This window comes from Platalea leucorodia, assembly GCF_965183815.1.
Source record: "Platalea leucorodia genome assembly, chromosome: 1".
Classification (NCBI taxonomy): Eukaryota; Metazoa; Chordata; class Aves; order Pelecaniformes; family Threskiornithidae; genus Platalea; species Platalea leucorodia.
The window spans coordinates 77,395,360-77,407,373 of record NC_138823.1 but is presented as its reverse complement, the minus strand read 5'-3'; the positions used below and the strand labels follow the sequence as shown (position 1 = coordinate 77,407,373).

Genomic DNA, 12,014 nt, shown 5'->3' with positions numbered 1-12,014 from the left:
ACCTCTGAGGAATGGGCAGAAAGGAACATTGATAAGTTAGTATTACTTGATCTGCCTCAAGTGGCAACTCCTCTACTTGGTATTTATGAGAATTTTCAGCCTTTGGGCAACTAAATCCACTTCCATTCCCATTGCAAAGCTAGAAAGAGCACCAGGAAAGCAACCAGGGGACTTCCTCAGTCCATACAGATCTGGCTACACTTTATTCCAGTGTGTGACTGCAGCTTGTGTAGACACATATCTGAAGTAGTTTTGTTATCTATCTTTGTACTGCTGTCAGTGTGGCTGTGGAACTGTATCACGGGCCGCAAAACCCGTCTGAGAACTGAGGAACTGTTTGGTTGATTAGCCCAGGCTGACCTCCTCTTTGTGATATTTATACTGAAACAACCGTGAGGTCAGATCAAAGACCCATCTAGCATAGTATCCTCTCTCTGACAGCGGCCAGGAGGGAAAAGTACAGGAACAAGATAAGCACATGAAGTTACTTTTCCACATTACTCAACCATCCTTCAGCAATTTGTTGCTTAGAGGCTTCCTAAGCCAGAGCTGGTCTTAGTGGATTCCCTGCCCAAATTTCTCTAGTCTCGTATTTAACTCATGTCAAGTTCTGGCATCCAGCACATCCTCTGTCAATGAGTTGTATGGCTTCCCTATGTGCTGTAAGGAAAATTACTTCATCTTACTGATTTTGCGTTGCCCTCACTATAATTTAATTTGATGCCCCCTGTTCTTGCATGAGAAACATAGCAGTGTGAAGAATCATTCCTTAGTTACATTCCTTAGGCCAGTCATGATTCTGGGCTCTGAAAACACTTTTCTACCACCTCGTTGTCTTTCGTCGATGCTGAAAAGTTTTAGCCTATTTAGTAATTCCTGCTATGGAAATTGTTTCATTCTTTGTTGCCATTTTATGTTCCTTTTGTTCCCTTGTTATTTGAGCTGCTCAGCTAGCTTGAGGAGCTATATAATTAAAGGTGTGGAGTTCTTGGATGCATTTTGTAGTCCTTGCTAAGCTCATGGTTCTGCAGCTGATGCTGTTGTTAATACTCAAGTTAATTAGTTTGCAATCAGTCTGGGAATTTATATTTTAGTTTCAGTCTCATGGTGGCATTTTAGTAGGTAAAGCGCTCAATAAACAATACTCCCAGAATCACTAATGAGGTGAAAGTCAAGTATGAACATCTAGTCTGAGGGAGAAGAGGAATGATAGAGAGGAAAAATATTTTTTTTGTCAGAATATGTGTTTTTGTGTATGTGTGTATACACAAATAAAAATGCAGGTGTTAAAGTAATGTGGTAGAAATTAGCAGTGGAAAATATCTTTGTTGAATAGCTTTGAAGAGATGGTGATTCTTTTGCAGCAGATGGCTGCTGAACAGGTGTGCTGGCTCAACTTATGCCATTTTAATGATAATGTTTCCCTCCTTAGGTCTTGCACTATCAGGTGCTAGAGGTTTGATCCTAACAGTGCTAATCAAACCAGATTGTGCTTTTCTCTGTAATTCCACTTTGGGTTTCTGAATTAATTATATTGTCTGAATCAGAGAGGAAAACAGAGTGAAAAAAATGGTCAACTTGATTTTCATTGCCTCAGTTCGCTGCTGAAAGCAGCTTGCTGATTGTAGCAAGGGGGAATGTTTATTGCTTATCAGGTTACTCTATATGGGGAGCTCTTGTACTAAAATGAATTATAAAATCAAGGTGTAGAAGCATCCTAATTTGACTAGCCAAAAGAAAAAAAAAAACCTTTAAAGCTTTTTATTTGTACCATGCTGGTGTTTATGCCATTCACAATTTAGAATTAAACGAAAGTTATACAGACTTCTCTGTCTTTGCTAATCAGAACTTTGATTCATTTTCTTTGGAAACTTCATTGCATACAACAATTTCATTTTATGAGACTGTTGAACATTTCCATAAGCCAGGATTTTTGAAACTGTAATTCAATGGTGGCTGTGTAGAGATGCCAAAAAACTGATCAGAATCAATGATCTCTTGTAAAATGTTGCCTCAGGTTGGCTGTCAACTGAATTGAACATCCTTGTTAACTATATCCATCTTTGTAACATCTCTTTTTATTGTCACATGTAGTTTTTCAGGGATGATGCTATGCATTTAAAACATTTAATTAGAGATCTATTATGTGTTAGTAGATCGTTGCAAAGCAAATCAGCCAGCCACTGCTTTGGGTTCCACCTTATTCTGGACCTCTTTGGTGTAACAGCACTGTTCAGCTATCAGGTCTTATTGCTCAGTGAATATTTGGTACCCTGCAGCTTGGGCCTGATAGGATTTAATGCATATAACATCCTTCAGGAACCAACAAACAGGACACTGCATCAGGAATGTTTCTTCTTACTCCATTTCAAGCAGTTCAGTGGTTGCATTTGATTGCAATAAAAACTAAACAAAAGAAAACCCCAAAGACCAAAAACCCCTACAATAATTTATTTGTAATGTGGTTTTTCATACAGTGCAACTTCTTATGCAGAAGCTGCCACTGTCATACCTAAAATGTAGCAACTATGGTTTCATTCTACACAAAGAAATGGGATTCTTCTCTGAGCAGATCCTTGTTAATCATATTTTGAATTCATGTACAATTCTTAACAGAATAAAAACTGCAGTCTAGAATTTTTCATTGTGAAAACTTGCACTGCTTTGAAATCAGTGAAGACTTTATTGCTTTATACCAACAGAGGTTCTGGTCTGACACAAAATAAAAGTTAAAGCCTTGACATTGCTATACACGTATTATAGATGAGGAACATGTGGTGCTTCATGTGAAGTATTTTGCTGGGAGCTGCTCAGACAGTGGCTAAACTGGACATATGTCTCAGAAGTCCTTTCTATTTTTTATTACATTTTGATTGATATTCTTTAGACATTTTTTTTCTGTATTGGAAAAGGGCAGCATCATAGAGCGTGCTGATACCTACTTCTGCTTTGATCACATGAAAACGTGCTTCACACCTGTCAGATCCAATTAACCCAGCTGCTACCCTGACTCACAAGTTGTGCACAGAAAAGACATGAGCAAGGAGGGTATTGGTGCGAGGGAGTTATACAGAGGATAGTCACTAGAAACCGAAGAAATGTGGGAAAGGATTTGGCGATGAGTAATTGTGGAGCTGGAGAGTGAAGAAAAGGAAATAATGCTGGAGTGAAGGACGTGGGAGTGGTGGTCAGCGGGAAGACGGAGGAAATGGCAGGTTTCTGGGGGGACGTGGGCAATGCAGCCCGAGCTTCCTGTCCCTCTCCCAGCTCTGCCTTTCTGTTGCTCACCAGCAACAGGCAATAGCAGCAGCAGAGGAAAGCTCTTCTGACTTGGCTCCTGCTGCTCTTTTGTCCCTAGGAATTAATGAAGAAGGTGAAACCAAAGGGAGGACGTGTAGTTTCCAAGGGGGGCTGGGAGGGGAGGGACACAGCGGGAGCCCCGCGGTGCCCCATCTCTCTGCTGAGGTCTGTCCTTGCACCTTGCTCTGGGACTGGTGCCAGATAACTTCCATCACTTAAGCGATGCGCATAAAGATACGGTTGCCATTTCAGTATTTATGGGTTTATTGCAACTTCCCCCAATAAATATTAGCAGTGAGTAAATCTAATAAAAAATAATGTGTTGATGTTGTGGTTTAGCACCAGTCGACAACCAAGCACCACACAGCCACTCGCTCACCCTCCCCCACAGCGTGATGTGGGAGAGAATCTGAAGAGCAAAAGTAAGAAAACTCATCGGTTGAGATAAGAACAGTTTAATAATTGAAATAAAATAAAATAAAACAACAACAACAACAATAATAAATTGTAATGAAAAGGAAAACAATGAGAGAGAGAAACAAAACCCAGGAAAAACAAGTGATGCAACCACTCACCACCCACTGACCGATGCCCAGCCAGTCCCTGATCAGTGACTGCTGCCTCCTGGCCAACTCCCCCCAGTTTATACACTGAGCATGAGGCCATACGGTACGGCATAGCCCTTTGGCCAGTCTGGGTCAGCCCCCCTGGCTGTGCCTCCTCCCAGCTTCTTGTGCACCGGGCAGAGCATGGGAAGCTGAAAAAGTCCTCGACTGGTGTAAGCACTGCTTAGCAACAACTAAACCATCAGTGTGTCATCAACATTATTCTCATCCTAAATCCAAAACACAGCACTGTACCGGCTACTAGGAAGACAATTAACTCTATCCCAGGCAAAACCAGGACAGTATGTTAGATTGCTTGTACTTAACTTTTATCACATGTATGTTGAGAAAGAGAAATTAATTTCCTAAATTATTCTGAAACAGATTGTGTATCCATTGAGCTAAAGCAAATTCATTAACTTTGCCATCTCTCTAAATACCTCTGTAGTTGCCTTTGTGTATTTGTAAACCACAATTGTACTCACATTGCTGAAATAAAAGCTGTGCAGCTCTGTAAAAAGATTTAAAAAATAGTGCTACATGCCCATTTTTCTCATTAGAAAAGTTAAAGGATTAGTTTTTTCTTCTGTATTGGTGATCGGTAATCTTCATAGTTTTTTGCTACCCATTCAAAACAATATAGTAATTAAAGCATACGTTAGTTAACGTAAGTTTGGGTACATTGGAGAGTGAAATATGCTGTAGTAATTAAAATGTAGGCATAATATTTTTTGTTGTTGTTGTTTCTGTTTGTTGTCATTAATTTAACAACTTTCTCATTGAAATGTTATTGTTCCATAGTATAATACTAAAATCATAGTGATAATACAGTAGGCATACATGATGTTATTTGACATAATCATTATAGGAAAATCAATTGAAACAAATGTTCTTCCTGTTTTCATAGTGTAGACAAATGGATTTATGTTTCTGTTTATCATTCTCAGGTTTGGAGATGGCTATTCTGTCAAGGTTTGGCTTAGTAAAGAAATAAGCTATCGAAGAATGATATTGGACCATCTACAACTGTATTTTCCTGGAACACAGTTTAAGGTACAGCTAAAACCCCTTGTCATAGTGTTTGTTCTATGGTAGGATTAAGCATGGGCTAGTAAGAACCATATATACACATTTGGATATATTGGTCTTTTCGGAAAAAGTATGTATGAGCATCCCTTTTATTTTTCTATTAAGTAATTCTTAAAAATCTGACTTGTGATATTGATTAAATCAACTCCAAACAGTCATTTAGGCAACATAAATAAACAGGCCCTTTCTCTGAGTGAAAATTTCCTTTTGCTTTTATTGTTGATGAAGTTGAAGTTGCCGTTGTGTTCACCTGAGGTAGGAGTGCAGTGTAGTCAGAGTATTTGCTTTGATTGCTTTCTGATAAGGTCCACAGATGATAAGTCTCAGTCTTTACTGAGATTCTTTTATTTGGTATGAAGCCTTACAAAAGACCTATAGTAATTAGATCCCAAAAAAAATTCTCAGAGACCTTTAACTTTTTTTTTTTTTTTTTAAACTTTATCCATGTTTAGGAAAAGAATCAGTAAAACTATGACTACCTTAGATATGGACCTGTTTGTGTATATGTTTATACGTGTGTGTACGTGTTCACTCAGCCTTTTCACAGGCTGCATTGTAACAGCATTAGTCTGTTGGATTAAAAACCTATAGCATAAAGTTTTCCTAAATTTATACCTTTTATGAGATTAACCAAATGTCATCTCAGAACAAGCACAAAGTGTGTGCTCTGAGTATGAACATTTCTTTATGCTACCAATGTAGACAAAATACATTCTTGTTTAAAAGCTCATATTTTCTATGTTAAAGTGTAATGAAAGCCGATTGAAACTAGACTGGTTATAAGCAAGTGTAACTTCACCATAATGTACATTCACTTTTATCTGTTTCTATCATTTTTGCTTGTTTTAAGGGACAGCATCTTAACCTGCTCGAGTACCATGTACCGCAAAGTCAGGGATGCTTAGCAGAGCTCTTCAGAGTCCTAGAGAATCACAAAGCTTTTCTCCAAATCAAACACTACTCCATTAGCCAGACCACATTAGAGCAGGTATTTTTTTTATTTTTCTTTTCTCCTTTTCTCTCGTTTTTACCTTTTCTTCTCCCCCCCCCCCCCGCCCCCCGCTTTGTCTGAACATGCTGTGTACTGCAATTATTGATGTAGTAGAATGCTATATCATTTGCTGGATTACCCAAATGTATGCGACAAACCGGCAGTTCTAGGACATCTCATGTCTACACAGTAATTTCATAAACCTTACTGCTTTTACACTGGAGGTTAGCACAGCAAAAGCATCACAATAAGCCACATATTTGTACTGTGCACAAGCATAATCAGTGCTTAGATACATCTAGATCTGTGTGGGATGAGAAGGTGGGAATGTGAACTGCCCTCTTCACGGTCCAAAAGTTGGGATCTTACCAATGTCCTTGAAAAGGCTGAACCAGTCTCTGCAAATTACAGTAAACCTTAGACTTATGGGATATTTTCCTTTGAGAATTTTCTTTTGCAGTGAGTATCATGTTACACATTAGAGAACAGTGGAAATGCACAAGCAGACAAAAGAGATTCCACTTCTAAAGACTGTGAAATCCTAACTGGGCAGAAGGAAGAACAGAACGATGGCAAGCATGGGGTTTCTGGGTGGTTGTCGTGTGTTAAAGCATCTTTATATGCAACTTCTTGTTATGTATTCTACAAACTGAGAGAGTCACATCTAGCCAAAATATTAATTTTCCATGATAAATAGTGTAGAACTTATTCCTTTTTCCCCATGTGCAAATCATTAATGAAATACTCTGATCTGTTCTCATCTATTAACTGCTTGTAAATGATCTATTCACTGAATGACTGAATATAAGGTAACTTCAGCCTGTTGATTGTTCAGGCTTGTTCACTCAAGCTTACTTCCTCTCCATTATTCATGGTGATTCATCACCTCAGTCACCTACCGTTGTTTCCTCTTCTTGACTAACTGAATGTCAGTTTTAAGCAGGAAAATAGTTCTGAATAACAAACGCTCTTATAATGCACCCCAAGCTTATTTGCGTATGAATGTGATCATTTGAATCAAGACTAGCCATCTTTCACTCTCCATTCCTTGCTGTCAAATAGTTGTGTGATTAAAAAGCAAACAAGCCTTTATGTAGTAAGATCTGTTTAAAAAAAAAAAAAAAAATCAAGGAGGCACATTAGTTGTTGAGTCATCACTCTGCAATGTTCAGAAGTATACTTTCACCTTGAAATATCCGGACCCTCATCTGTGATGATTATTGATAGAAACAGCAGACTCAAGTTCCTTAGGTGTGCCATTTCAAAGCAAATTAAAACAATTGTTTCCCACTAACTTGTGCAGCAGTAAAATATAATTTTCATACATAAGTTAGTAACTCATTTTACCATTATTTTTATAATTCATCAACCTCTACATTAGCTGGAGAGGTGAAGAGGGATTATTTCTAGAGTTTACAAAACATAACTCTGAACATAAATATTAATTTTTGTGTCACAAAAACTTAGGACAGCAACTGAAAAATATCAGCTATGTCTCCAAAGTTTCAGTTCAAGTACTCCTTTTTTCCATATCTTACAGGTATTCATTAATTTTGCTACACAACAGCAAGGAGTCTCGCATTCTTCACAAGAATCTCCTGTTGTTCATCATGACCGCCTGCCAGTCTAGGCTCAGAATAGGATACAGCTTCAGCAGCAAATATGTGTGTGTATGTTTGTGTACATATATGTGCATTTTACATGCAATAATTTTTCAGCTGTTAACAACTTCTGTGTGAGAAACAAATACTAGAAGCAGAGGTGAGTTTGTATTTGTAGGCCAAAAGGAATACTACCAATTCTCAGTAAAACAAGAAACTGGTTATATGCAGACCAAAAATCTGCCAAAAAGTAATGCTTTTTAATTAACCGCAATTTTATAATATAAATGGCCTAATTAATGAAGCTTTGTGTAAAAGAAAAAAAAAAGCTGATCTGAAATGTCAGAGTTTATAGCAGATTTTTTTTTGTGGTGGATCTACAATCATTTGAGTACAGTAATCTTCTCTTGCATGCATACTTAACATCTAATTTTTACATGATAAGGCAAGAAAAACCCATTGAATGGTAGCAATAGATAGGCTATCACACAATATTTGTATTTAATAGCACAAATTGAAAGCCTTTTGACTTCTGTATCAGTTCAGTTCTGTGTTGTGACACGCTAAATTAGCCTTTTTATTGTATAAAGGATGCACTATATTCCATAAGGTTTTATGTTAAAGAGGTTATTAGTGTACTAGTCTGCCTCCCAGTTATCTTAAGTAAATTTAACAAGGTTTCATAAATCATACTTGACAATGAGTTTTCACTTATGCTTGTAGCTTGCTGCTGGAGGAATTCTCAAGTATCTTTTTAATGATTTGTTTCCTTTTTCTCATCTTTGTGTTTCTTTTTTTTTTCCATGAAAAAGAATGTCAAAATTCTGTTTAATAAGCATGTTAAAAGAAAATAAGCATTCAGACATTGATCGATAAACTGTTCAATAAATGTATATTATGATGCTAGATACTTCAGACAAGCTCATGCCGCAGCCTTCGGCCTATACATGTGTAAAAGAAGTGAACATTTAATGAATAAAATCTCCTTGTGTATTGTGGTGGGAGAAGAAAATTACAAAAACATTTTGGAGTACACTGCTGCCTCTTCCAAAACAAGTCTTTGGGCCTCCTGTGAAAAGCGGCTGATGCCATTTTTATTGGACTATGTTATTTGACAGTGGAAATTGTAGAACAGGTGACTTAGAAGTGAATTGCTGCAATATTATTCTGGGGTGGGCAGGGGAGGGGGAAGTGCACTTTGAGATGGAGGAATTAGATTTTAAATGGACAATTTTGCAGTGCTGCTGCTCTAATTCCCTGCTGTACGATGATGAGATATTAAAAAATATATATTTGTGTTTTAGGCTTTGCAAGCTGACTCAGAAGACTGTTTATTGAGGCCTGATTTGTTGGTGTGTTTTTGGCCCACTATGCTTTTTTAAAGTCAGAATTGTGGTTACCTGTTTCTGTAAAGGTGAAATTAAATCCTGGAAAAATAAAAAAAGTGGCGATTTACAGACTTGGTCTGCAGGTACATATGGATCAGAGTGAAGTGAGCTTATGAAACTGCTTTATCATTAGAATGGCTTGGTCTATAAAGTCTGCTGCATAATATCAGAACTCTGCCAGTTATCCTTAATTTCTGTATGAGGCTGGGAATGGAAAGTTTCTAAGGTCCCTAATCAGAACAAAAAAAAGTCAATTTTACAAAGCAGAGTGTGAAAGAAATAGTGGAGGTGAAAGAAAAAGAAGGCAGATCCTGGAAATTTGAGCAGAAACAGGAGTATGCTGTCATAAAAGTGTCCTGCTTAATTTCAGGATCTTGGGGTGGAAGAAACTGAATGTACAAGGCACACCCAAGCATCTTTGAGTCATAGTCTGAAACCACTCAACAGGAGAACATTTCTGGAGCTCTTGCTCAGATGAAAAAAAAAAAAAGGGAAAGGATGGCAAGAACATGTGCACAGTGCTTTTTTTTTTTTTTTTTTTTTTCCTCTTCGTATGTCTAGGTCTGTAAATTGCTGACATTATGATTGATTGGCTTTCTTTGGTTTTTGTTTTGTTTTTATAAACTAATCTCTCTCAATCATCACAAGTCCTTAAAAAAAATGAACTGTACACAAGGAAATTTAGAGGAAGGATTTGGGAAAGGAGATGGTGCCAGTTCTCAGGGTGTAAGGCAGCTGAGCCAGAAGGTCCCATTTGTATGAAATTGTGACAAGAGTGCCTATTCCTGCTTCAGAAGTGTGCCAGCGAGTTGAATTAATAAAACAGTCCTGCAGCTCACTTAGACCAAGGGAAGTATAAAAGCATACAAGACTCACTGTGGTGAGACTGAAAAACGGTGGCCTAGCTGAACACTTAGATAGGGGAGCTTTTTCAGTGTTTGGCTGTGTAACACTAATTAAATGTCATTTTTTCTGATTAAAATGTGAAAGATTATATTAGTTTAATAGATGAATACAGTAAATAAGGTTTACTTCAGATTGATGGTTGAATAAATTCAGTTAACAGTGTTTTTCTTTTTTTAAATTGCTTCATATGCATCTCAGGAGACCCAATTTAATTCAGGCAAGTAGCAAACAATGTCTGTCTACCAATCCTTTATGGCTGAAGAAGGTCAAAATCTAATTGAGTTCCAGTGTACTGGGTTCTGTCTCAGAGGATATTTTCCCTCTCCTTGACTTGCTGCATTCCTGAATTATGTAAGTTTCAAGAAAAGTATTTTGTAGGTTTTGGTTTTTTTTTCCTTTTTTTATTTTTAAAAAATAATTCCTAAACTAGGAGGCTGGATAGAAGAGGTCATTTATACGTTAATGATGAAAGAATCCTTGAATTCATAAATCATGCAGAAATATCTCTTCTTCTAACACCCCTGGATTTTAATCAAAGACAGCTGGGGATTTTAAACAATAGCTTCTCTCATGAGATTTTTGTTAGGGAAGCTTCATGGTTTTTTTAACTGAAAATTTCTCTGACGATGAAAGTGTGCCCTTCACCCTGAATGATAAAGTAGAATTAAGCTCAAAATTAGAAAATCAACTGAATGTCTGAAATGCTCAACATTAAGACTTACGAGATGATTTTCATCCTCTTAAGGGGCTATTCTACTAAGTCAAAAGAAGGGCTTCTGCCAACCATAGAACAGATTATTTCAGGCCCTAACTTAATCTTCGCACAATTATAGAATGAGGTGGGCAAAAAATAAAGTGTAGGTCTGAACCTTAAATCAAAGGACCACAAATTCAGTGGAGGTGGAGGGGTGGTGGTAGTAGTGGACACTATGGCGAAACTCATGAATTGTCATTTTGAATCCTGCTACATATTAAATTTCTGTATAGATTTTTGTCCTGAAAAGAAAGAAATGATTTCTCTGCTTTGGTTCCATCATGACCAAAGATAATAAATTTCCCCCAGGGTAGTGGAAGATGTGTAATGGGATTTCCCATAGAGAAATTGGGCACTTCTTGAGCTTTTTTGTCCTTGTGAAATTTGAATGATTGGGGTCTGAAGTCTTATAAATTAGGGAATTGAATCTGACTCTTGCTGGAACTGCTCAACTCCTAGATCAGTCTAAACCCAATTTAGGTAAGAATATTGCTTTCCTGGTCTTTTCCTAGTAAGTAGTAAAGGTGACAATTTCTTTGATTCAGTTTAATAGGATTTAATCTTTTTATGTCAGCACTCTCAATTTTTCTTTCTAAAGAATAGGGAGACCAAAGCTAACAGTGCAAAGATCTTGCTTTAAGTGATTGAGAGCTGACTAGGTCAGACAGCTTTCCTGAGACAACAACTAAAGAGAAAATGCTTCCTGAGTTGTGTGTTAGATACTGATATTACAAATAAAACTGATGCTGCAAGTGCAATGAAGGCAGGCAGCAGGTACGAAGCAGAAATCACAGCTATCTTGTTCTTGCAGAGAAAGCAACAGTCTGCTGCTATCAACAGGCAAGGTACTGCTGAGTGTTTTAACAGATTAATTCTCCATGCTGAATAATGGTATGGATCACTGAAAGAAATCAAAACATTTTTCTTCTTTATTAAATTTTAGTATCACAGTGAATACTGTTTCATCAGTGCCCTCATGCCTATTGCTACATGGAAATATATGTTGGGGTAAATTCTGGCTCCTTTCACAATGGCTCTGTAAAAGCCATAATCAGAGACATCTGCGCTGTAGAAGTTTATGTACATCTTTACCTTAGATCAAATCAGCGAGGTTCATATCTGCTTTCCCACAAAGTAAAAATGGAGAAAATGGAAATACAAGCTGTATAAGCAAATGATTAAGTCAACAGGTGAGATTTCTATATGCAACTAATTTATTCCAGCTATAGGACACTGTACATGCATAATTTTGCTGCCTGTTAGGCTGCTGGTGCATGCCATAGACAATTTAAAGAAGTGCCTTGGGATTCAGCTGACTATGAGGTACCCATAGGTACCAGCAGGAAAAGAATAGGATCCTCTAATGTGCTGCAGCGTAAG

General features: G+C 37.4%; 1 protein-coding gene across 1 annotated transcript in view; it reads left to right on the top strand.

The window, feature by feature from the left end:
* Positions 1–7,615, top strand: part of ABCA13 (ATP binding cassette subfamily A member 13) — a gene marked incomplete at both ends in the record, with an annotated part of 196,115 nt that extends 188,500 nt beyond the window's left edge. Inside the window, 3 exons of the mRNA XM_082329177.1 lie at positions 4,853–4,958; positions 5,845–5,982; positions 7,526–7,615. Coding sequence (XP_082185303.1) covers positions 4,853–4,958; positions 5,845–5,982; positions 7,526–7,615 — 334 coding nt within the window. The remainder of the gene's footprint in view (positions 1–4,852; positions 4,959–5,844; positions 5,983–7,525) is intronic.
* Positions 7,616–12,014: the final 4,399 nt, after the last annotated feature.